Source organism: Copadichromis virginalis, linkage group LG2 (assembly GCF_057382275.1).
Source record: "Copadichromis virginalis isolate Kocher_CV1m ecotype Utaka linkage group LG2, C_Virginalis_male_GT1.1, whole genome shotgun sequence".
NCBI lineage: Eukaryota > Metazoa > Chordata > Actinopteri > Cichliformes > Cichlidae > Copadichromis > Copadichromis virginalis.
The window spans coordinates 14331731-14358387 of record NC_140619.1 but is presented as its reverse complement, the minus strand read 5'-3'; the positions used below and the strand labels follow the sequence as shown (position 1 = coordinate 14358387).

General features: G+C 45.9%; 1 protein-coding gene across 2 annotated transcripts in view; it reads left to right on the top strand.

The window, feature by feature from the left end:
• The window catches only part of slc36a1 (solute carrier family 36 member 1), a 40811-nt gene extending 15968 nt beyond the window's left edge, over positions 1–24843 (top strand). For both annotated transcript variants that reach the window (XM_085471788.1, XM_085471780.1), the window contains exons 11-12: positions 3702–3871; positions 23279–24843. In XM_085471788.1, the coding sequence (XP_085327914.1) occupies positions 3702–3871; positions 23279–23553 (445 nt within the window). In that variant the 3' untranslated portion in view covers positions 23554–24843. The remainder of the gene's footprint in view (positions 1–3701; positions 3872–23278) is intronic.
• Positions 24844–26657: the final 1814 nt, after the last annotated feature.

Genomic DNA, 26657 nt, shown 5'->3' with positions numbered 1-26657 from the left:
TCCTGACCCGCGACAAAATGAAACAGGAAAGTACCGCAGTGTAATCCATTTATTTCAACAAAGTAACTGTATTCTGAATACCACCTTTTTAAATGGTAACTGTAACGGAATACAGTTACTCGTATTTTGTATTTTAAATACGTAACGGCGGTACATGTATTCCGTTACTCCCAACACTGTGTGTCACTGCCTCAAACCTCCAGGAACACAAACTATTGTGTGTGTTTGTAGTGCAGGTGCGTCTCAATACACAAGTCCAAACCTCCTAAACTAAACTGAAGCACAGTGTGGTACGTCCAGACTCAGCAGATGTGATGTGCCGAAGAGCAAAGAGACTTAAATCTTCATTGTTTAGAAGAAAGGTGGCAGGATTGGGACCCAGTGTCTCATTAAAATATTAAAACCTGTTTTACTAGACCCATAGATAGTAGGGGTGCAACGATACTCGTATCAATATTGAACCGTTCGATACAGTGCTTTCGGTTCGGTACGCATATGTATCGAACAATAAAATTTTTTTAAATTTATTTTATCAAATCAAAATCAAATCAAATCACTTTTATTGTCACATCACATGTGCAGGCACACTGGCACAGCACATGCGAGTGAAATTCTTGTGTGCGAGCCCCACAAGCAACAGAGATGTGCAAACACAACAACACAAACGAGCAAAATACAAGAATGGCCAACCTGAAACTAATAAATATATGTACAATATATAATAGTGTATGCATTTCTGGATGTGTATACTAAATATTTTCGTGTGTGTGTGTGTGTGTGTGTGTGTGTGTGTGTGTGTGTGTGTGTATACACACATTTTTACAAATTAAATAGTAAAAAAAAAAAAATAATAATAAAATATACAGAGTTGAATATGTGCAAAACAAGTGGCATTTATATACAGTGTGGAGTGCATAATGTTGAAGTTCCAGTAGTGAAGCTGAGGTGTCTATGAAGTGTTCAGCAGTCTGATGGCCTGATGGAAAAAGCTGTCTCTCAGTCTGCTGGTACGGGACCGGATGCTGCAGAACCTCCTTCCTGATGGAAGCAGTCTGAACAGTTTATGGCTGGGGTGACTGGAGTCCTTGATGATCCTCCCCGCTTTCCTCAGGCACCGCTTCCTGTAGATGTCTTGGAGGGAGGGAAGCTCACCTCCAATTATCCGTTCAGAGCACCGCACTACTCTCTGGAGAGCTTTGCAGTTGTAGGCGGTGCTGTTGCCATACCAGGTGGTGATGCATCCAGTGAGGATGCTCTCAATGGCACAGTGATAGAAGGTCCTGAGGATGCGGGGGCTCATGCCGAATCTTTTCAGTCTCCTGAGAAAGAAGAGGTGCTGCTGCGCCTTCTTCACTGTTTTGTTTATGTGTACTGACCACGTAAGATCTTCAGCCAGATGTACACCAAGGAACCGGAAGCTGCTCACTCTCTCCACAGCAGCGCCGTTGATGGTGATGGGGGTGTGTACTTCTCTGCACCTCCGGAAGTCCACTATCAACTCCTTTGTCTTTGCGACGTTGAGGGTGAGATGGTTGTCTTGACACCAGTGGGTCAGGGCGCTGACCTCCTCCCTGTAAGCCGTCTCATCACCGTTGGTGATTAGACCCACCACTGTAGTGTCGTCCGCAAACTTCACAATGATGTTGGAGCTGTTAGTGGCTGTGCAGTCGTAGGTGTAGAGTGAGTACAGGAGAGGGCTCAGTACACACCCCTGTGGAGCACCAGTGTTCAGTGTGATGGGGGATGAGGTGATGCTGCCCAGTCTGACCACCTGGCGTCTGTCAGACAGGAAGCTAAGGATCCAGCTGCAGAGGGAGCTGCTCAGTCCTAGATCCTGCAGTTTCCTGTCCAGCTTCGAGGGAACGATGGTATTGAATGCTGAGCTGTAATCTACAAACAGCATTCTCACATACGTGTCTCTCTTCTCCAGGTGTGACAGGGCAGTATGTAGTGTCAGGGCTATGGCATCATCAGTGGACCTGTTGTGGCGGTATGCAAACTGTAGAGGGTCCAGTGAGTCGGGTAGTGCAGAGCAGATGAAGTCCCTGACCAGCTTCTCGAAGCATTTGCTTACGATGGGGGTCAGGGCTACAGGTCGCCAGTCGTTCAATGAGGAGATGGTGGAGGATTTGGGTACAGGGACGATGGTGGCCATTTTGAAGCAGGCTGGGACTACAGACAGAGAGAGGGAAAGGTTGAAGATGTGTGTGTGTGTGAACACTCCAGCCAGCTGGAGTGTTCAACTTTCAACTTTCCTTCTGATGATGCTGTCTGTGTTGAGTGCTCAGTGGATCTGCGCTCGACAGTGCAGCCTAGGCGGAGTAGTCGAACGCAGATTCACTGAACGCAGGGCAAGCTAGCGAGACAGAAGTTAAGCTCTCCTTGCAACATGGCAAATTGAACCTCCCCCACCCTCATTCAGATCTGGCGTTTGGAACTATTTTGGTTTTCATGTGACGTATGACCCTGAAGGTAAGCGCATCATGGACTAAAGTAAAACCGTATGTTGGATGTGCCACGCAATGCTCAATTACATTGGTGGGAACTAGTGTGTTAGCGCAGTTAGCTCGTTAACGTGTTGGCCGTGCACATTTACTCCGACATCATCCTAGTGCAAAGACAAGTGGAAGCAGACAAAAACAACAGGCACGCATGCTACAAACTTTACCCGAGTCATTTAGACAGCCGTTAGCACATGATTCTCCTTATGGGTGCCTGATATGTTTAATATGCTGCTGAGAATATAGCCCAGAAGAAGCGTATAGTATAGCTTTTATTTTGGAAAGAGACATTTCTCTGTAATAAACTCTCTTTTCCAAAGATGAGTGATTCCTCAATCAGATATATTTATTTTTTTTTATTACTTTGTTGTAACAGCAGCATTAAATTTAAAAACTGTACATTTGAGTTAAAATATATATTTATAATTTTAATAAATGACAAATTAAAAAGGCATGAACATTTTTTTTTTTTTTTTTTTGTATCGAAAAAATATCGAACCATGACACCAAAGTATCGAACCGAACTGAACCGTGAATTTTGTGTATTGTTGCACCCCTAATAGATAGATACTCAGAGCTGATGCTTCACATCCACAGCTTGTTGTATTTGCATCAGGAAACCTGCGGACACTGCATGATGAATGAATCAGGAAGCCATGGATCTGAATGTGTTTACATTACTTTAGTAAGTCCAGGTGAGAGCTGCTGTTACTGGTTTCTCCTTCAGTTTCCTGGCTCTGTGCTCACATGCTCCACAAGCTCTAGCGGTGGTGGATTGACTGAGTCTCCAAAAGTGCAGAGCATGCTGAGATCAGAGTGACAGCTGCATCAGGTTTTAAATCAGTTTTATGGCTCTTATCTGGCTCAGGGGCACACAAGCTACCCCCTCTCTCCAGCCGGACACTGAGGAAATAAACACTCAACCTCAAAGGGTTTTTCTCTGCCTTGGTGAGAGTGGAAATCCTCTCCAGCTCCACCTACCTGCTCTTTAAACTGTCTGTAGGTGAGTGGCAGCCAATCAGAAGAAACTTCACTCAAAGAGTGGGGAGGCGAAATGGCTTGTTTAAAACATAGCATTATTTTGAACTATGAGTCATGCAAAGCTACTCTAGGAGAATCTAGGAGTAAAAATAAGCGGGATAGGTCACATTTTTCCACACATTACTTGACTCCTTCCACTCCTTCCTCCCCATTTTCCAGGATGTACCAGGTCGTGAAGCTCCTGTACTGCTTCGGGATCTTCATCACCTTCGCCCTGCAGTTCTATGTCCCAGCAGAAATCCTCATACCATCCATGGTAGCTTGCGTGCCAGATCAGTGGGACACCGCCATCGACCTACTGCTGCGTGCTGTCATGGTCATCTTCACGTGTAAGTACGAGCGGGTCTGCGGTGTGTCGGGCGGCGGGCTGTTAAATCTGCACACGATGTCAGGCTCAACTGCAACGTGTTTCAGACCGAGAGCCGAGCCTTCTTATGTATGAATATAAATGGCACGCGTGTCAGCACGCACGATCGACTTTATGCTGTCACGGGATTTACAAAGAAACTCGTCCTCTTACTGTTATTTATGCATCAATTCTCAGACATGTGGGTTAAAGTGTCTGCTGTATGTTCGTGAAGGTTCTCACTCATCCAGGTCATAGTCATCCAAGAAGCTTGGAAAGAAAAGCATCTGGACAATTGGTGGAAACTCCCAGATTTGAGGTGTCCCCAAGAGGGTCATGGACCCCCTATGGACCCTTCCTCTACCTAATCACACGACCCACCACTATATCCGCTGTATGTTTATTCTGCACATTGAGTCACAGCATGGGCTGATTTCCACTCCTCTGCTCAGATTTTCCTTCATGCGTTTCTAATGTGAGCTCTGAGCAGAGTCGTGGTTTTTAAACACTTTCAGCATCATCTCAGCTACTGCTTGTGCAGGGAATCAATTTAAAGAAATCTAATTTCTGCGTTTGTTCTTTAGAGAACAAACCCAGACCAAAGACCCCGATCTGTTATAAGCAGTTTGGTACTTTCCCTTTCTCACCGTTTAACTGTCGTGACTGTCACCAAACCCCATCTGGGGTTGCGAGGTCTTCCTCTGAGCTCTTCCCCCAGGAGGTATCAGACCAGGATGACTCTGGGCGAGCCAATCCAGGCAGGAGGAGCATCCTGGGTCTGGTGTGGGAATGCTTGTTTCTGTGTTCAACCTCTTTGATTCTGTTCTCTGTAGTCTTCAGACTGCAGAGCTTCACAGAGCAGCATGGCTTTAGGTTGATGTGAAATTGTCGTGTATCTTTAACAGCAGATGAAAGGTCTGCTTTTGGAGTTGCCATCAGCAATCTGGCCCGTGTTAGTGGTGTGTACTGACGCAGGAGAGCAGAGCGAGCGGTGTGGCTGCTCCTGAGTGTACTTCTGTGAGGCGCCTCCTTTATTGTATTTTTATTAGGCTTATTTCTGCAAAGAAAACTGAGTCTGCACCACAGCCAAGGCCCCGCTGACAAATGAGGCTCTTTAACAAGCCGTAATGAGGCAAACAGCACGTGTACAATCTGCTCCTCTCTTGTCTTTGTGCTTTTATCTAAAGCGGAGCTAAAAGGGGCAGCAGAGTAATTTACTCTTAGACATAGTAACAGAAGCGTCCCATTAGAAGGTCGCTGCTGCTGAGTTTTGCTCTTTAATCCCGTCAGTAACAGTCGTTTCAGCTGATTACCTGGACTTGGTTCTGGTTCCTGTGGAACTATTGACTCGAGCCCCTATGTGGCTAATCAGTTCTAGGTACTTCCACAGATGCAGAGAGTCCACAGTACCTGGAACATCCCTGTTTGTGTTTCTAATGAATTAGAGAGGATTTAAAAAAACAGCAGACATACATGAAAAAGACTCATTTGTACTTGTTGTGTGAATGAACCTGCACACAAGGAGCTCACTGAGACTGTGAGCTCTGGATCTTTTGTGTTGTTGTTGTTGTTTTAACTCCTGGGGCCCGTTCTTCGTACGTCGCTTACTACATCCAAGATCAAATGACACATCCAAGATCAAATCATCGCGCTAACCGTGAGCTCGCTAATCCGGTTCCCCGAACACACCTGCTGTTGACGATTACTACAGCTGGACGCAGGAATGTGACATCACTGGGTGTCGTAAAAGGGGCTACGCATCGATAGTAGAAACATTGATCGGCAACCCGCTGATTGGTCGGCGAAAATGTCCAAGGGGCGTGCTCGGTATTTTCCGGCAGCAGAGCAAGAACTCATGAGTGAGGGATTTCAGGAGTTTCAGAGTTTAATTAAAACGCAAGAGAACACTGCAAAGGCTGCAAAAGCAAGGAGAGAGGGCTGGCAGAAAGTTGCTGACAAATCAAACTCGTAGGTAATTTAATAATAATAATAATAATGGATTGGGTTTATATAGCGCTTTCCAAGGCACCCAAAGCGCTTTACGATACCACTATTCATTCACTCCCACATTCACACACTGGTGGAGGCAGCTACGGTTGTAGCCAGGCTGCCATATCGCGCCATCGGCCCCTCTGGCCAACACCAGTAGGCGGTAGGGTAGATCTATCATATGACACTATATTGTCCAATATCATATGGCATTATATTATATTATAATATGTTATATTATATCCCCTTTCACATTAGAGCCACAACAGGACCCACAAGAACATGGGAACAAGTAAAAGTGGAATACAGGAGTATTCTACAGAATGGTAATATTTATCTCTTAGATTGCTTTGCGTCTCTTGGCAAGGTAATACTGGCCTGTAATACTCTGTTAGTTTGTTCATAACAGCAACCAAGAAAAGGGCAGAGGAAAAAAAGACAGGTGGTGGTCCTGCACCCCCTCGTCAACAAGTTGGTTAAGTAAATAATACCCTCACGGGAATATCGATATCTCTCTATGAGCACACTGTCGCGCTGAGCTAAAGGATCCTGTCTGTCCCGCAATATACGCTGAATTCTGAGGACTCTCCTTATCAATCTTGCACCTTCCGCAATGGGTTGGTCGCGTATACGGACAGGACATGGCTGCGACAGGCTTCCCAAATCCACCTTCGCTTTTATAGCCGTGGTCTCTCATCTTGATTACACGAAGTAATTTACAATTACTACTCTGAAATATGAATTACATCTGTAATAATCACATACATGTAATAGAATGTTAATAGTACATTTCCCTTTTTTAGGAAATGACCTGTATGTATCTGTGTGACATCAATAAAAGGATCAAGTGCTGCATTATCTTTAGTTACATTGATAATATTTATTTATGGTGAAACAGTGGAAAAATATCGCTGTTGCTTTCGTATAAATGAAGCGGACATACCTGCGTGGCCGCGATCTAATCCTGTTTACATAAAGTAAACCTGCTCCCGAGCAGGTTTACGCTTACGGCTCTGTTGCTATGACAGCAAGTCCCGGATGAGCTTCGGGGAACCGACTGATCCAGGATCACACGAAATCGTCAACAATCTAATCCGGCTAACCTACTTAGCGAGGTACGAAGAACGGGCCCCTGGACTAAATAAAAATCTAAAAATGTTCACAAGGAAAAGTTTGGCTGCAGTTCCTCTGGTGTCCAGCAGAGGCAGCAATGAGCCACTCCCCATAGACTCCCGTGTTAAAAGAAACATGCTTACAGGCTGGTACAGACTGTTTTGGTCTCTGTAGATAATTTCACCCTCACAACAGCTGTACAGGGCCTCTTTGACTGACAGGTGGATGGCACCACAGGTGGCTGTAGTTGCTAGCTGTCTGCTAGGCTTCACCTCAGCTAACTGGAGTCCCTGGACTGGACATCTGGGACACGCGTTTGTGCTTTTAATGACATTATCTGACCAATAATATGGCTGCTCTAAGGTTACGGTACCGCCCAGGACATCTGAGTGCCTGTTTTAGGATTATGATTGGATGATTCTTAGCACTGACCAACTGTGGGTGCAGCTTTAGCTGATAAACACATCCTGTCTGGTCTCCCTCTGAGGTGACGAGTGAAGGGACAACGAAGCCACGTGTCTCACATGCGTTCCCTCGCCTGATCCTCTCCCTCCTCCGGGTTTCCAGCAGTAGCCAACAGTTCCCCGTAATAGCCCCGCCAGGCTATTTATAGCTACAGTAGTCCTCCAATTGCAATCGATTCTCATCTGGCCATGACCGCTCATTCTCTGTGTTGCAGGCTCGTGCCTGATTGTGTGCACCGCTGCTGAGTCACGCTGAAGTCAGCAGGGGGCACACTTCCACCTATTGAGGGATCATTATATTTACATTAAAGGCAGAGTAGTTCTTGAAAGTGGGGGTGTATTTATCCTTTCACAGACCTTACAGACTGGAAGCACAGAAACAGACTTTCTCTCCCTGCTGCTTAACTGGTAGTTAACGTCAACTACCAGCTGTTTATTGTTGGTCTCCTCCATCAGCTGCTCAACATCTGCCGGCTTCAAGGTTAGGATCAGGACACTGGATGATGATGAATCTTCACTGAAGTACAGACTGATCATTTTCATATTTATAACGGCCATTAAAGTAATCAATAAATACAGTTTCTGCATCCAACAATAAGACTGAGCCCTCTTGGGTCTGTTATGTTAAAAAAAGTGTGATGCTCAGGTGTGCTCTCCACACGGACTCTAAAGGTGACTCTAAAAGTACTGCAGAACTGTACCCAGGAGGAATCGGGGTAGAAGGTGATCCTGGTATCAGGTAAAAATGGACCTCTGACCTGTTGTATGATCATCTCCTGTAATGATGGGAGAGAATCATTAAAAGGCTCCATTATTTAAAAAATAATGAAAATGCGTGACAGCTGAGATGAGCTTCCTGCTTGCTGTTAGAGAAACTTAAACATCTGGAAGAACGGCACATGGAGAATCCACGAACATCACTGCTGTAGTGCAGCAGGTAACTCATAAATCCAGCAGGCTTCACTGTCTGTAGAGGCGTCACATGTGGAGATGTTAATTTGATGGAAACGCTGGTCATGGGAGGATCCTCAGGTCTTTGTAACGTGGGCGCTTTATCGGATTGTTTAAGATGAATACTGTTTCCTGCTCTCAGGTCATCCTCGCTGCTCTCCACATGAATGACGCCTCACTGTTGATCTTCATTTACTTCATTGCCTCTGATTGAATTATGCAGATGGAATTTGCCTCGCTCTGTCGGTTTCTGCACACACATCCCGATAAGCTAATAAAGGCGTGCGCGCGCACCGGCTGTCTGCAGCTCGTTTGTCCTATGAGTGTGGCCACGCTCAGCAACAGGAGGAGAAATCAAAACACTCGAGCGTCCGGTGAGATTCTCTGCTGGATGCTGTGATAAAGGAGGAGGGACTGCAGCAGGGACGGTGCTGCTACTGCGTGCACATGTGTGAGCAGGAGATTACTTTAGCTTTTGAATGTAAATACGAGATGAGACTGGGGCAGCACGCTGTTGTCTGTAGATGCTCTGAGGATGCCTCTGAGACTGTCTCCTGCTGTATTCTGTATTTTAGTGACTGATGTGTGTAGTGTGTGATTATACAGAGGTGCTGCATTGCTCTTCTAAAGTGGTTTAAACGGTTTGAAAACAAAGAAAGTCGGCCTTAAATTTTGATACTCGAGGAGAGCAGAGATGAGTCCCCTTCAGACTTGCGTCTCAGTCTTCAAAACGCTCGCTCTTTGCTGTTTTTACATTTGCAGCCATCTGTCTGCAGTGTGATCGGTCAAAGATGGAAAATGTCACAGGAAGTGATTTTGACTGATGTGCCAAAAGTGTTTGGCGCTCTAAGAGCTGCTGGCCAGCCAAGTCTCGCGCGCTTCCGTGTGAGCTCTCGGGCAGATTAGAGTTAAAAGTGGACGGCCTTGAGCAAACTCTCCCTCTCACTCTGCTGAGCGTCACTCTGACTTGCACTCCTGCACGAAAGGTCAGTTCATTTCAGCGCAGGCAGATTTCTTTTGAAGTGAGCACTCTATTCTAATTTAGTAGAGCGATGGCGGGAAAGCGCAGGAACTCAGCGTAGCTGCAACTGCTGCTGGGGATCAGCGAGCCTCTGAGTGGCAGCGGTGGGAATGCTACACGACTTGGCCGTGTTCCTTACAGTCGATGCTGTTATGTTGCTGTGTCTCACATTGATTACCTGAAGGCCACATCTCGTTTGTTGCCGTTTGATCACATTAGAAATGCCAAAAAGCCACAAACATGAGAAGAAGAGCCTCTGCTTTGGGACTGGAGATGAAGATGTGCATCGGCACTCTGCTGCGTCACATACCACTGTAAGCTTCAGCTTCCACTTTTCATTCTTAAAACAGGTTTCTAACATGTCTGAAGTCTGAGGAAGAAGCTGTGAGTGTCGTCTGCAAAGCAACAAAACATCTTCTTTAATAATACGAGGTTCTAAATAGTGTAGAAACGCTTCAGAGGTCGCGGGCTCTTTAAACGACTGCACCGAAGCTTAGTTTATTAACCTTGAGCAGGAACTTGTTTCCCACAATGAGCCATTAGAGTCCACTCTGATCCTCAGTAAGCCAGACCGGCTCACTTCATTTGGACTGTAGCCTCGAGGAGCGAGCGCTATAACCGCCCCTTCTGTCAGAGTCTCAGAAAAAGCATGACTTTCTACATGATGAAGAACCGCGGCTGCAGGAACTGCACAACTGTAAGAAATACGTATGCAGAAAACTTTATTTAAAAAGTAAAACACAAGATTTTTGTTTGTTTACATCTCATCTCCGTTCCTTTTAAAAACAAAAACTTTTTTGTGCTCAGTTACTCCGGTGTAGTTTTTATTTCGGAGGCAAATAAAAGTCCAAAGTTTACGCCCTTTGTCATGTATTCCAAAGCCATGCTGTGAGCCAGATTGGACTCTTTTGCCTTGCCAGTTCTGGCCTCCGGGCCTTATGTTTGACAGCAGTCAGCAGTTCCTGGGTCTCAATCATGTCAGACTGGACCAGATGAATGGTTAAACTTGAAGCATCAGTGTTAAAAGCTGTGTGTGTGTGTGGCTGTGACAGAAGCAGACCTTCCCTCTTCATTAACAGTCCCAGCTTCCTCGTTAACCCTCACCGCGTGGCCGTGTGTGCCGAGACTCGCCGTGGCGCTGAGCGTGCTTCCTTTGTCTGAGTCACTTTGCCACAGGCTGCAGCTGAGCAGCTAGCATGTGCTGTTGATGGGAACGAGAGAGGACGTGTGGACGTCGCGTGAGCTTTCTCTTCTTCTTCTCTTTGTTGTTTCTTACAGCGCTGTGGCACAGAGGTGGTGTGCCGCTGGGACTTTGTGCTGCGTGTTGCCGGCTGTCGTATTTTTACCCTTTCACAAACATGATGTGTGCACACGTTCACCTTTTACGGATTCCTCTGGCCTTTGCTTCCTGCGCCTGTTTCGGCTCACCTGTGACTCTGACAAACTGAGTCAAAGATCTGACATGGAGCAGCGTGTATTTTTAGAGGAAGTAACGTAGTCACGTGGAGAGGAAAAGCAGTGAAAGTGTCTTCAGAGGTTAATTAACTGAATTTAAAATGAAATGGAAATGTCCTTTTTCATTACTTCCATGTGAAAAGAGAATTTGCTAACTCAATTAAATTCAGATAAATTGGAAATGAGGTGCAGTCCATGGCTGAGAGCCACACTGGCATTAAACTCGTCTGGCTCCGGGCTGTGCAGCAGATTTGGGGACCCGGCTGCAGGCATGTGTTCCCACGTGGCTTCAAGAGCATTACTCAGATCCTGATGCGGGACGATAAGGCCAGGAGGGTTCCAGCTTATCCCAAATGTGCTGGAAGGGGTTGAGGTCAGCGCTTTGGGCAGTCCAGTCAGCGTCTCTTTGCAGAGAGTGTTCACCCTCACATCATCACCGATCTCTGAGACAGGACCCAACCTGTCTCTGGTGCTGCTGGGCCGAAACATTTCAGACCACCGCAGGGAAAAAGACAAGCCGGGCTATAAATGAGGTCACGCTTGTTTATTCACAGCATGCAGGAAGCGGCATTAATACACATACAGTTTATGCAAAGATGAGAAACCGATAAATATTTAAACATCAGTGAAAAATCCACTTCACACTGCATGACTGAGTCACGCTCAACTCCAGCTATCAGGTGACCCCTCCCTCTCCTCCTCCTGTTGGCTGACATGAACGGTAAAACGGTTTTCATATCACGGTGAACCGCGTCCGGTTGCTGCCAAAGGGAAGCACTTTGTTTTAGCGAGCGGCACAAGCGTTGAGTCTTTCCGCTTGTTTCTGGAAGTGTGGGGTGTAACTCTACCTGCTCACAGCACTTATCCACTAACCCAAACTATTCCTTGCATTTGTTTTTCCAAATCATGGAAGCTGCATGTGGTCAGGCGTCCACATGCTTTTGACCATATAGAGCTGCATCACTGCATCACCGAGCTCCCACTGTGAGATCGGAGAATATAGGTTTCACCTGATAATCGACCCTAAAGGTCACACATGAGAAATGATTCTGCACGTCGCACATTTTAACCAAACCATCGGCTCTCTGAGCTAAAAGAGACACAGCAAGCAGAGCTGGGCTGCAAGTAGAGAGGTCAGCCTGAGGATTTCTGTCTTTAGCACAGACCTCCTGCTGGGTGGGGAAGGTCAGGCTTGCCCTGCAACTCCATCCTCCTACACTTCCACCCTCCTCTCCTCCACTTCTCATGCTTCTGTCCAGGGAGTTAGATTAAAATGCAGTGGATTTGTTTTTCCTGCAGATAAGCACGTCGACGGTCAGCCAGTCAGCGTCTCGGGCACCCCACACGTGTTGGTTGTTTTCCCTCCCCATCGCCTGTTGTACTCTGTATAAGGGGTGTCATACATGTGGCCCGGAGGCCTGCTAAAGGGCCCATTGCATGGCTTTGCAGAGTGTGAAGGCTGCAGTGAAACAAATGAAGTACTTGGGTTAGTCAGTAAAAATCTTTTCTGTTCCGGGTGTGTGAGGCAGGTGGAGGGATCCTATTGTATCCATGAGCGATGGGAGGGTTTGCCCCGGCGTCTGCAATGATGCAGACACTTTATCTATCTGCTGAGATGAACAGAGGCCTGATCCAACAGAGTCCACACCTGTGGGGTTGGGGTTAGGGGTCTGGGTAGAGGCTGAAGAGTAAGACTGGGATTAGAATTGGCTGAAATGAATTTCCTCATTAGGGTGGCTCACTACAGCATCTGAGGCAGGGGAGGGACTCTGACGTGCAGGCGGTGCACAGCCATGTTTGATGGTTCAGCATCTGGTTTCTGGTAACAGGCCTGTGGTAGACTCTCTGCTGGTCTGGGAACAGCTCAGAATCTCTGCGGTAGTTGATGGATGAAAGCATAAATTACTGACTGTGGAAGGTATGTTGTAAAAGTTCCTTTCACGTCTGTCAGTTTTACAGAGAGTGGGGTGATGAATCTGTTTCACTTGGTTTTATTTTTTTCAGCCTTTTTAAAGGTCTTTGCTTGAATAGTAAATGCACTGGTACTTACATGGCGCTTTTCTACTCTATCTGAGCACTCAAAGCGCTTTTATACAACTAATTCATTCACCCAATCACACCCATTCACTTTTTCTAAACTGTGAAGTGCTTACTGTCTAACATTATACACATTCACACTCCAATGGGTGCATCGGACAGCAACATGGGGTTAGTATCTTGCCCAAGGATATTTGGGCCTTGGAGCCTGGGATCGAACCACCAACCTTCCGGTTAATAGCTGACCTGCTCTACCACCTGAGCTACAGTCAGGAAATACGAGCAAAATGTGGCATTTTTGCTGTTTGTTGTGGTGAATCTAAATGAGTTAGACACCATGATTTTTCCCCTGCTGTGTGTCAAAGCCACTCATGGTGGGCCTGGGAGAGAACCCCGGTGCTGCACGAAAAAGGAACATGAAAGGCCACTTTGATTAGCCAAGTGAACAGGAAGTCCACTTCAGTGTGATTACAGGTAGCTTTGGCAGGTTCCCCAGCTCTCTGCGTCTGTGTCAGGCGCCCTCTCACTCATAACAGTTAACGGAGGTTGTGTTTGCCGGGCAGGACAGAGGTAGGTGTGTGTGTGTGTGTGTGAATTTCTTTCCTGTTTGTCATGCTTGTTTTCAGTTGTGCGCTGCGGGATGAGACACGAGCTAAAAAAATAATAATTCACGACTTTTCCATGTCTGAAGCTGAAGTTTCAGTCCCGCCCTGAGGCTAGCACCTCGAGAAGGTGACGAGTTAATGGAGAAAAGGACGAAGCTGAAGAGGAGGGTCCTCAGTGTCTGTGATCAGATTGTAGGACACTGTGTATAAACTGCACTGTTGCTGATCTGCTGGTCTGCACTTGTGTCATATCTGGATTGTTAAGTTTAAAATCAGAGTTTGTGTTAAACCTGCTGCTGCTTTTAGAACAGGAGGGAATCATGTGAGACCGCATCAGAGCGTTTCCCTCTCCTCTCGCTGCTGCCCGCTGCTGTTGTCTGAGATTTATCACTTTTCCTTTTCAAACAACTGCATGGGATGATATTATAAAATGTTGGTGAATGTATATGTTTGAAATAAAAATGAACTGAACTGAACTTCTTAGAGCTCACATTTATACATGGAGCCGCATCCATCATCCCCTCCCTCACAGCTGCACGCCACAGAGCAGTGGTTTCCCACAACTGTCGTGTTTGCAGCTGCGGGCGAACGCCTCCGTGCACTCGCTGTAACCAGCCGGGTTGATGCTTATTAAACTGCTCTGGCAGGAAATCCAGCGGCTGCTCGAGGCCAACTCTGCGCTTAGAGCAAACACTCAGGTGTATGTTTCCAACAAGTCTGTTTTAATCGGGTCAAGCTCTTCATCAAAGCTGCACAGAGCACCGCACACACCGCTGGACGTTTCTTCTTCACCTGTTCACTGTCACAGACGCCGATAACTGAAGTCAGCAGCTGTTTGAGAGAAAGACGAGAGAGAAACACAAAGAGGAGCATGTGCGTGCAGCTTCCAGTGTCACGCTCGTTTGGGCTTTTCTTCTTCTGGCGTTTCCTGTAGTTACAGCGATATTTTAACCACGGGTGTGGGTGCAATTGCCGGCATTAAGTCAGTAGAAAAAGGAGCAGAATGGAAAATATTGAGAGCATCATGGCAGGATAAATTAGGCAGTGAGTGTTTGCAGTGAGATTATAGCATTTAAAGAAGTAAACAAGTGTTTGTGATGACTTCAGGGAGCCCTGAGTGTCAGACGCAGGAAGAGCTGTCGCGCTGCCTTCATGTTGTGTCTGAGCCACGAGGGAGACAAAGTGCTCCTAAAACGTCCGACAGGGTCACGGACATTCACGTGGCGATGGTCTACCTGAGGACGGAGAGCATGGGGAAGGTGTTGTTTACCTCGAGAGCACGTTGTCTCGCTGCCGGTGCTTGTCTGAATCTCAGTGATTTCTAAACGGAGAGGGCTCTCTCTGTGACTCCTGCAGTTCTCTGTGATGCAGACACTGTAAAGCTTCTCATTAACAGGAAGTAATTGTTTCCCTGCAACTGAAGCAAAGTGGCAGTGACGTAGCATGGCGGCAGAGAGACGGACAACTTTTACTTCATTTATCACATCGTGCTTTCTCCGTCTGTAACTCAGTCATGGCTCAAAGAAGCTTTCGTGGTTGAATAAAAAGAAATAATCATGTCAGTCCAACTTGATTACAGCCCCTGCAGCTCCGAGACCCCCCCCCCCCCGAGATTAAATGAGTCCCCACTCGCCCACGGGGAGGAGGAGCTGCAGTGATGGCTTCTGTTACCTTCTACCTTTGTAATTTCAAACGACCATGAGCCACGGTAAATTGAACCAGTAACTGTGAGGTTGTGCATCCTTTCTCCACCTGGCCGACCAGTTTGATTGCTCTCACAGTGACTCCCAGAGGCTCAAGTAATCCATTTATTTTCTGAGGAAATTCTAACCATTTCCCGTACAATCTAAAAGAGCAGTTTACCGAGGACACATCCACCCCCTCCGACAAAAGTTTGTAATTGAATCGCAAGGAGATGTTTAGACTTTTGCTCATCTCTGGATGGAGTCCCTCCTCAAGCAGACTTATGTTTCTTGAAGTGAAAACTCTTTTTATTCCTCGCTGGAGTCGCAATTACTCAGATGGGCTTCGGGCATGTCCTAAAAAATTAAGGTACGCTGCCTCTTCCTGTGAAAAAGCATCAAAGAGTTTGCAAATGTGTCTTTGTGACTGTAACAGGTGTAAATATTTCAAGTTTTAATCATCATCTACTTTTGCAACACACGCTCATCAGAAAGATATAACAGGGCTGAAGTGAGCTTCCTCTGAAGGGTGTCTGAGCTCAGCCTCGAGGATTTTGGTCCGGGTTTTTATGACGTCATTGTGACATCATTACACAGCTGAGATCTGTGACTGTGAGGCCGTCTGGGTGCAGTGAACTCATGGTCATGTTATAGAAACCAGTCTGAGCTTTGAGACACGGGGCTTTGTTATCCTGCTAAAAACACTGAAGAAGCGGCAGCACTCAGGCAGGCTGTGGAGTTTAAATGATGCTCAGCTGGTACTGAGAGTCACACCAGCAGCAGCCTGAACACGGACACAGACAGGATGGATCCATGCTTTAAACTCGTCAGACCAGGAAACGATTCTCCAGCTTCTGTTGTCCAGGTTTGAGAGTCTGTGTGAACCGTAGCCTCCTGTTCTTGCTGACAGCAGTGACACTGGTAACACCCATCTCCTTTGGAGTACAGAAGCTCCTCTGACGTTGTCCACGAGCAGAACTGAAGCAATCCTTTTCATATTCGAGGCACGCAGCCAGCTTTCCCATATTAAAGTTGGAAAACCCGTCGTCTGTGGAGCATCTTCCAGCGTGTGATACTAAAGGTCATTTCAAGGAGACAGGCAAAGGTGAAGTAACAGCAGCAGGATGTACAGCCTGACTTTCCAGGATTCAAATGGCAGATAATGGAATATGGATAAACAGGGCAGAGTTATCATCTGGGAAAATCAGGAAGAGGAGGAGCGAGGCTCAGTCACGGGCCAGGTGTCACACTAAGGCCGGCCTCGGCTCCGGAAAAAGCCCAAAATAAGGTTTTCAACCCAAAGCAGGCAAACTGTGCAGCTGCTGCAGGAAGGTAGCGTGCAGAATATACAGGGAGTGCAGAATTATTAGGCAAGTTGTATTTTTGAGGAATAATTTTATTATTGAACAACCATGTTCTCAATGAACCCAAAAAATGTTTTTGGAAGTAATTTTTAGTTTGTTTTTAGTTTGAGCTATTTTAGGGGGATATCTGTGTGCAGGTGACTATTACTGTGCATAATTATTAGGCAACTTAACAAAAAAACAAATATATACCCATTTCAATTATTTATTTTTACCAGTGAAACCAATATAACATCTCCACATTCACAAATATACATTTCTGACATTCAAAAACAAAACAAAAACAAATCAGTGACCAATATAGCCACCTTTCTTTGCAAGGACACTCAAAAGCCTGCCATCCATGGATTCTGTCAGTGTTTTGATCTGTTCACCATCAACATTGCGTGCAGCAGCAACCACAGCCTCCCGGACACTGTTCAGAGAGGTGTACTGTTTTCCCTCCTTGTAAATCTCACATTTGATGATGGACCACAGGTTCTCAATGGGGTTCAGATCAGGTGAACAAGGAGGCCATGTCATTAGTTTTTCTTCTTTTATACCCTTTCTTGCCAGCCACGCTGTGGAGTACTTGGACGCGTGTGATGGAGCATTGTCCTGCATGAAAATCATGTTTTTCTTGAAGGATGCAGACTTCTTCCTGTACAACTGCTTGAAGAAGGTGTCTTCCAGAAACTGGCAGTAGGACTGGGAGTTGAGCTTGACTCCATCCTCAACCCGAAAAGGCCCCACAAGCTCATCTTTGATGATACCAGCCCAAACCAGTATTCCACCTCCACCTTGCTGGCGTCTGAGTCGGACTGGAGCTCTCTGCCCTTTACCAATCCAGCCACGGGCCCATCCATCTGGCCCATCAAGACTCTCTCTCATTTCATCAGTCCATAAAACCTTAGAAAAATCAGTCTTGAGATATTTCTTGGCCCAGTCTTGACGTTTCAGCTTGTGTGTCTTGTTCAGTGGTGGTCGTCTTTCAGCCTTTCTTACCTTGGCCATGTCTCTGAGTATTGCACACCTTGTGCTTTTGGGCACTCCAGTGATGTTGCAGCTCTGAAATATGGCCAAACTGGTGGCAAGTGGCATCTTGGCAGCTGCACGCTTGACTTTTCTCAGTTCATGGGCAGTTATTTTGTGCCTTGGTTTTTCCACACGCTTCTTGCGACCCTGTTGACTATTGTGAATGAAACCCTTGATTGTTCGATGATCACGCTTCAGAAGCTTTGCAATTTTGAGACTGCTGTATCCCTCTGCAAGATATCTCACTATTTTTGACTTTTCTGAGCCTGTCAAGTCCTTCTTTTGACCCATTTTGCCAAAGGAAAGGAAGTTGCCTAATAATTATGCACACCTGATATAGGGTGTTGATGTCATTAGACCACACCCCTTCTCATTACAGAGATGCACATCACCTAATATGCTTAATTGGTAGTAGGCTTTCGAGCCTATAAAGCTTGGAGTAAGACAACATGCATGAAGAGGATGATGTGGACAAAATACTCATTTGCCTAATAATTCTGCACTCCCTGTATATAACTTTTTTTTTTCTCTCAGAATGAGATCCAGTAAGAGTGTTGCTAAAGTACCCACTGATGCATAAAAAGTAGAGTAGAATAGCCCTTTATTGTCATTGTGCATTTACAATGAAATTATGGGTGCTCCACACCAACTGTGCAGGAATCAAATATAAACAGTAGACAGCTCGGATAAATGCCTGACCAGAGCAATGTATACAATGCAGTGTAACCTGTGTTTTTCCCTCCCAGAGGCCAAATCAATCTGAGCGTGTGTCTCTGGAGTGGCACTCATGGGCGGAGACCTTTTTGGCTCTGGCTCGTTGATAACGCAGCACAGACTTCTTTAAGCTAATGACTGCTTTCACAGTTTGAGCCGTTTTCTCTGTGGAGTTTAGTCTTCTGCCAAAAAAGCCAACTTTAACTTATGCAGACTTCGGTTATTCCCAGTGAAACAGCCCGGGAGTTACTGAGCACACTGAGCCCCCCCGACATCTTTAATGAGGTGCGGTCCACCGAGCGACAGACAATCAGAGAGCCCGCCTGCCTGCCGCCGCCACGGGCTTGCTTTCCTCTCTGGGAAGTGTTTGCCAGTGGCGCCGGTACCCTCTGACTCCCTGTGGAGAAAGTAGACCAAAGCCCTCCCAAAAGTCTGATCCCACCTCGGAGCATCACCACTGCTGGACGCAGCTGAAGGTAGGGGGTCCATCTCTCATTTAAAAGCTTTTGGCTCAGTTCACAGGCTCCCGCTGACGGGCTAAAAACCACCGCACCCCCATTTTTCTTCTGGCTGTGAAACCAGCCCGGCCTTCCCAGTGTCTGTTGATGCTGGTGGGTTTAAATAGAAAGTTATCCACATACTCCAAACTGACGCCGTCTGAACAGAGGGTAATGGCACTGAGATGCACTGATGCTGTACGCTCTGCAGCCCTACCTCTACACCTGAGGGGGTGTGGTTAAAGGCATGACGAGGTCAGCACAGAAGGGAGAGACTTGTCATGCTCTCTCGGCTGTTGTTGTTATTGAGTCATTTAAAATGAAAATAGTTGGTATCTGTGACTCTGCTCCGTTTTTGGTTTTATGTGGAAGGATGTTCTCTGTGAGTCGGTTCTCTGACTGACTCTGCTTTTCTCACCTGTGGAGGGTTCCTGCAGGGTTCAGTGCTGGGTCCAGTTGTATTGTTTTTCTTTTTCTGGAATTTCTTTTAATGTCTATGCCATGACACTGTGCTGTGCATGTTTTTAAGCCTCAGCAGACGGGTAGGCTGCCCACTCTGGTTGAATGTTTGTTTTGGATTGATGATTAATAATTTCCTTGTTTTAAACTCTGTAAACTGAGCCCATGATTGTCGCTCCTCCTGATGTACTATGTAAGAATCAGTCAGGTGATTGCTTCCTTCCTGCACAGTGTTCATAAACATCATGTAGTATTTGATTCGTCTTTGAACTTTGACTCTGTAAACCTTATGTCACCTTCCTGTTTATTTACAGAATAAATGTAAGCTATAGGGGGTGTCCAAATTCATGGGCTGCATCCTCCTGAGGCCGCATTTGTAGGCCGATTTCGTCACAGCGACGCAACAAAGGCTGTATCCCAATTCAGGGTCTGCAGCCTTAAAGTACGCAGCCTTAACGGTCCACAAGGGCCGCATACTTAAAGACCGCTAAGGCCGGAAGTGCGAGGCTTGTGAAATGGGACGGTCTAGCCTTCGTTGCGCTGCCCAGGTTGCCTAGCAACCATGATGCTAACAGCTGGAAACGTTTTATACAGCTTTGTTTGACAGAAATGAAGGAGAGAATCTTTTGTTCATTTGTTTGTTTCTACATGAGCTTTGATCATTCTCTGTAAGATTAAGGTCAGCTATTGAACGGCGTATATTTTAAAGCAGCGGTTCCCAACCCCCGGGCCTCAGACCAGTACCGGTCCGTGAGTCGTTTGGTACCGGGCCGCGAGAGTTGAGGCTTAAGTGTGAAATGTATAGTTTTCAGGGTTTTTATTGTTTTTCAGCGTTATTTTGTTATCGTTTTTATCGTTTACTCGGTTTTCCTGGGTCTTTTCACCCGTGTTATGAATAAATATTCTTTTTTTCGGTACCGGTACTAGTTTTATTTTGTTGTATTTATCCGCGACACCTTAAAGGCCGGTCTATGAAAATATTGTCGGGCATAAACCGGTCCGTGGCGCAAAAAAGGTTAGGGACCGCTGTTTTAGAGTAAGGCTTTAAAACCAAGTTAGTACAAACGTCACCAATGTCACATAACTTTGCCGACATGTGGCCAACAGGAATGTTGTAATGTTCTTCGTTATTAAACATTTGCACATAAATAAGTGACATAATATTCAGTACTTAAGGTTTACTCTTCGGGCACCCCTCATCCACAGTTTTTTTTTTTTTTTTTTTTTTTTTTTTTTTTTTTTTTTTCCCGGCAAAATTATCCACACCCACCACGCTGCTATGCATTCTGGGATATGTTGGGCCACGAAGTCTACACCGCCACGCACTTAAAATTCAGGGAAATGAAGGACTCATTTGAGGGCCGCATTTCGAGCAGCCTTTGAATTGGGACAGCCTTCGTCGCGTCGCTGTGATGTAATCGGCCTTAAAATGTGGCCTTTAAGGCTGCAGACCCTGAATTGGGATACAGCCAAAGGCTGTCCAAATTCGTAGACTCAGATCGGTACCACGCATGCGCAAATCTTACGTCACTTCCTCTCTTTGCCAACACTGCAACAGTTAATGTTTTTGAATGACACGGTTAGCTCCCAGTTAGCTCCTAGCATTTCTCAACAGCTCTACCTCCTTTTTGACTGCCCGGGACATTTAAACAATGGACAATCCGTATACAATGATGTGATGCCCAGCCTTCCTAGTCTTCATCTTTCAGTGTGTAGCATGCTCTCTCTCTTTTTAAACCCAGGCAGAAAAAAATTTGTTTTGTCTCTGAAGCCCTAAAAGTGCTACGACCAAATTAGCGTGCTCAGAGTGTTCTCTCCGGCACTTTGAAGATCCACGCCTCCTCTCCAGGGACCACGTCTCCTCCCCGGAGAGGCTCAGCATGTTCTCTAATAAGCCTCACTCGCCTCACAGCTCCTGCCTCATTTGATGACTCGGTAAACTGCAAAGCTTTAAATGGAGTTTGAAGAGCAGGCTTCAGGAGCCGTTCCCCAGAGGTGACAGGTTTCCGCTCTTGTTGTGTGAAAGCTCAACTTTGCCATTGCCCCAGAAGTTAATCTGACAGATCTGAGCACGATCGATTCTGGTTGAGAAAATCTTTTATCAGCTGATTTGTCCCGTGCGCTCGCCACAGAGAGGAGCGTGACTTGAACCTGCTCATGTGCAAACATTTTCAGGCAAATGCTTTGACGTCTTGTCAGCGGGCCGCTTGTTTTGTACGAGTGCGGTCGGCCATCGCCCTTTATGCCCATCTCCACGGCAACAGGTGAAGGCACTTAAGGTCCCCGGTGACTTCAGTGTCACGGTCGGCGCTTCCACCAACACGTGAGAACAAACTCCACATGGTGGGAGGCTCTCCCGCCGCCTCCTCGGTTTGCTGTCTTCCCCTCTGGCTATTGCTACTCTCCGACCTCACTTCATCTCTCAGCCGTCACTTCTCCTTTTTCAGCACCAACTTTACGTTGCCCATGATTTAAAAATTAATGGGCAACAGACTCACTATCAGGAAAGATGAGGACACTCTTCTTTAATCATCGAAAACAAAAGGTCTGGCAGTCAAGCGTTCACTGAGATCCAATGCTCACTAGGTATGACAAATGTTCACCTGAGCAGCCACACCATGACCCAGCAGGTTTGAAACTGCTCATTAAACACACCTTCTCTTCTCATTTCCAGCTCTGTGGTAATAATCAGTCTGTTAGATAAGCTTTGCATGATTCACAGTTGAGAATAATCCTCCTTTGTCTGACATGTTTGCTGGTCCAGGTGTGTTAGGAACATCTCCTGTGTGACATCATCACTGCGCAGTCTGACCTTTGGCCTCACAGTCGTTCATGAATAAAAGTGTTTTGGAAATCCCACAGAGGGTTTGGTGTGCAGAGGAAAATTACCTTTTAGAGAACCGTGGATTGTTTCCTGTAGAAGCACTGAGCTCATTAGAAATGTTTGAGGTCATGTTCCACTTTAAAGATGATGTTGTTCACTAGGGCTGCACGATTAATCGTTAGAAAATCCCGATCTCGATTCATATTTATGTGCGATCTCATTTCCAAATGACAACGATTTTTAAAAGGGAAAAAAAAAAAAAAGATGACGATTGTACCGCATTTTGATCCGGGACATAATCTGCATGAAAACAAGCGCTCACGCTTCCTGCTCAACAAATGACAAGGGCGGAGCCTTATACCACGTGATACAGAAGCCATCTGGCAGGGGAAAAACAACGGAGAGCACGTGAAACTGCCCGAGGGGAGAAAACACAATGAGCGCAGAAGAAACGTTTCCTGATGGTGGTGAGAATGACAACCCCACTGTAAAATTATTTCCAAGAAAAGGTTCTCATTCCTCCGTGTGGAAGTTTTTTGCCTTCAAAGAAGACGATGAGAGTCAAAAAAATATCATTTGCAAGCTGTGTTTTGCCATAGTAGCAGCACCGCAAGGTAACACTACAAATCTGTATAACCACCTCAAACGTCACCATAAAGTGCAATATAACGAAGCTGTAAAGGCCAAGAAAGTGACAGGAGAAAATCCGTCCCCGTCAACCACCCAAACATTAATAACGGGAATGTTATACAGCGCTTCCCCATACCCGTCGACCTCCCGCAGGCACAAAGAAATTACGGAGGCTATCACTTATCACCTGACCAAAGATATGGCTCCCATCAACACTGTGCAAAACGAGGGATTTAGGAGAATGATCAACATCCTAGACAAACGCTACACAGTGCCGTTCCGCAACTATTTTAAAAATGTTGCACTACCTGCTCTATACACGCAGTGTCGAGCAACGGTGGAGACGGAATTACAAGCAGTACAACGTTTTGCGGCAACAACAAAATGTGAGACATTTATTGTTTTTATGTTCTGTCTCAACTGTTACAAAGTTGATGTGCGGTTAATAAGTGCAAGAAATATTTATATTGGAAAAGAAAATCGTGAGGGAATCGTGATCTCAATTCTAAGCAAAAAAAATCATGCAGCCCTATTGTTCACTGTGTCCTTCTTTCCTCCTCTCGTATCCCAGGTGCCCTCGCCATCCTGATCCCAGAGCTGGACCTCGTCATCTCGTTGGTGGGCTCGGTCAGCAGCAGCTTCCTGGCGCTCATCTTCCCACCCCTGCTGCAGCTCATCGTTTTCTACGGCGAGGGCCTGTCGCTGCCGGTGAAAGTCAAGAACCTCGTCATCAGCCTGGTGGGGCTGATCGGCTTCGTCACGGGGACCTACATTGCCATCGTGGAGATCGTTGCCCGCAACGGACACAAGCGCGACGAGACGCCATCCACCTTCTTGGTTCAGTGATGAAGTGGCGTGACTCCCGGCGGGTGGATGGAGGCCTACTCGGGCCATTTGAAACCATTTTAGTGCACATTTGAACTTTTATCTCATTTTATCTGCTGCTGTTGGACATCACAGCTGTTTCAGGATAAATCTGTGACATGTCTACGATTAAGGACCATGGAGAACCTGTGGTGCTCGATGTTTCACTGCTGTGTCATGTTCTGTTTGTACCTGACAGTCACGTCTTATCAAGTCCATCCTTTTAGTGCAATCTAATAGATTAATGATGATGGAGAAGGTAGGAGATGGTACGGGGGTTAGAGGTAATTTATTCTTTTGACTGATTATTGTTTGTGGTGTTTTAGTCAAAAAATCAAACTACCTCAGTTTTTAACATCCAATTTGGAGCCTTGTAAAACACCTTCGCTTCACGCAGCCCCCAGTTTAGAAGTAAACATGTTTGTTTAGCACTTTGATTTCTGCCTTATTCACTTTGAATATAGTTTTAAAATCGCTTTAAAAAATTAAAAATCCGCTGTTGCTTGGGTCGAGGGGTCATAGCGGTTCTGATGGGAACGCCTCGAAGTGCCAGGAGATCGTTCGTATCTCATCACAGCAGACTCACCAGGATGACACAGCAGCTGTTAAACAGTACAGCTGCTTTCTTGCTCTCAGCTTTGGGTCAAACTGTGAGCTTTGACAACAAGGTCACAGGTGCAAGAGGCAGAACCTGTGAGGGTCTCGGGATCCTCTGGGAGGAGTGTGGCAGGTGTGCAGGGATTAAAACCCCCTAAAAATGTGCCAGATGTTCTTGTGAATATTACAGCTGCATTAGTGCCCAATGATAGGTTGCTACAAAAAAACGCCATCAGGTTTGAGCTGCATGTATCTAATATAGCAAGTTTTAACTGCGGGCTTGTAGGTGTTGTCGACGCCTCACAGTGAAGCGTCTGTGCTGCCGTGTGTCTTTGTCCGTGTGGCATTAGATAACAGACTTCTGGTTTCCCTTCACCTGTGAAGTCACCTCATGCAGGGCTGGAAGTCGTTCTGTGTGTGTATATATCCATCCATCGTAAATGTTTGCACATGTAAATACTCATCTAAACTATAATTTTCCTTTTCTGTTGTAAGTGTCAGGTTGCAGCTGATCAAATGAGTGCATTTCAGCATGAAAACATCAAGAAATGTAAAATATTCCAAACTTCATCCAGCTTGACGGCCTGCATCCTTCATATGTGTGAGACCTTCATTTGCTAAATCACTCATTTCTTTACTCTTTACTTTCTCAGAATAAAGATGTTGAAAGTCCAAGTTTGTGCGTTTCAGTCTCTTCGTATTAGCAGGACGACTCATAAGGATCTGAAAACTCGCCAACTCTTGGAGCCGATCCAGAACTGGGTTCGGAAATTTTTAGAGGGATTTGTTACTGGACGTTTGGCATCACATCCTGACAAATGAGGTAGAAAACGAAGTTGTTCGTAGCACACATGATTAAAACTCTGTTGATGACCCCATAGTAAGAGCATCAGAGTCGGTATGACTGAACATCAGCCCCTAAATATTACCAATGCATGAGTGTGTTTGGAGTTAGCTGTAACTGTAGTTGTCCAAAAAGGGCAGATTATTATCAGCCTCTGCTGCCTATCCACTCAGCAGAATTGAAGTTGAGGCCAGATGGCAACCTTGGAGCTGCCTGTGTGAGCGTTTCTGCCTGGTTCATGTGCTCCGCTCCCCGAGGTGCAAATGCTTTTCAACATGCGCCACAGAAGCAGTCCGAGTAATCCTTCCACCGCCTAATTGACACAAATGAGAGGGAGAGGGGAGGGTCCGCTGGTGCTCGTTTTCCCTGTGAAGCTTGGCCAGAGATGGAATTAAATTAACTGGACTGGGATATTTAGCATGAGCTGCTTCACCCTGCATTTAGCTTGGCGTGTAGACTGTTCGTGGTCATGAACGCGCTCACGTTCCTCCAATGAGTCCACGGCACAGGTTTCTGTTGGGCATGTTTCCTGCCATCAAAGCTACCATGGATGGACATGACTGTGCTTAAAGGGGGTCCTGATCCATTATTTTAAGTAAGGCTAATCAGACTATCTGTCGATGTTCTTGTTTTTGTGCTACTTGTTGTATAAAAATGAAAAAAGGCATTTTTATTTTAGGAATTATCGGAGTATCTTCATTGGCCAATAAGTTGTTAATCACATGTGAACTGGTGTAATCTCAGTTTGAATTACCCTCTGCTCGTCACACCAACATGGCGACAACAAACCTCAGCTCAGATATTCATGACATCAATTTGACGCTGCAAGATAAAAAGATAAAAACTTCATTTTCAGTGACCTAAAACATGGTTTACACCTGGACAAAAGGCCAAACAGAAAAGTCTCTAATTACTAAAATCCCTGAAGAAAATGCCTTTTTCATATGCACCATGTCATCATTGGAAACACGTTTTCCTCTTGGGGCCGTCCGAGGGCTGCGCCACAGCTTCGGTGGACGACATTTCACTTCATCAGCGCTCTGGTTAAAGGCATGAACCCCATATAGGAAATGTAATACTCACTTTATAAGTTTCAGGACTTTCTCTAGTAATTAGTGCCTGAATGACTGCAACCATCCATAAAAATACTATGTAATAGAAATACTAACATTTCCATGCTAACCACTGTCACCAGACTTCACTCTATGGAGCAGAAACTGGACATGTCTGGCTTTAAGGTTCTTACTGGTCAGCAGATTTGTATTGATCCTGAAAAGGAGCCACAATGGAGCCAATTAGCAGCCGGACTGAATGAAAAAACACAATTAGGTGACTTTCTGCCACCAGTTCAGCCCAAAGGGACCACGTTCCTTATTTCCTTTTGCAAACAGCTGGTAATTAAAAGCCACAACTGCTGACACAGCAACTTTCACCTCCCACTGCTTCACTTCGATTTGCAGAACTTGTCTTGTGTTTGTGTGCAGCAGTAAAGCTTAAAGCTGAACCTCACCTAAGTGGCATGCAGACACTAACATGCAGTGTTGGTAAAACTCACAGCTTTTCTTCAACACTCTGGAGACTAAAGATATGCTTGTTTAACCAGAGTGTTTGAATGATCACAGGTAAGATGGCAGTCTGAGCCACC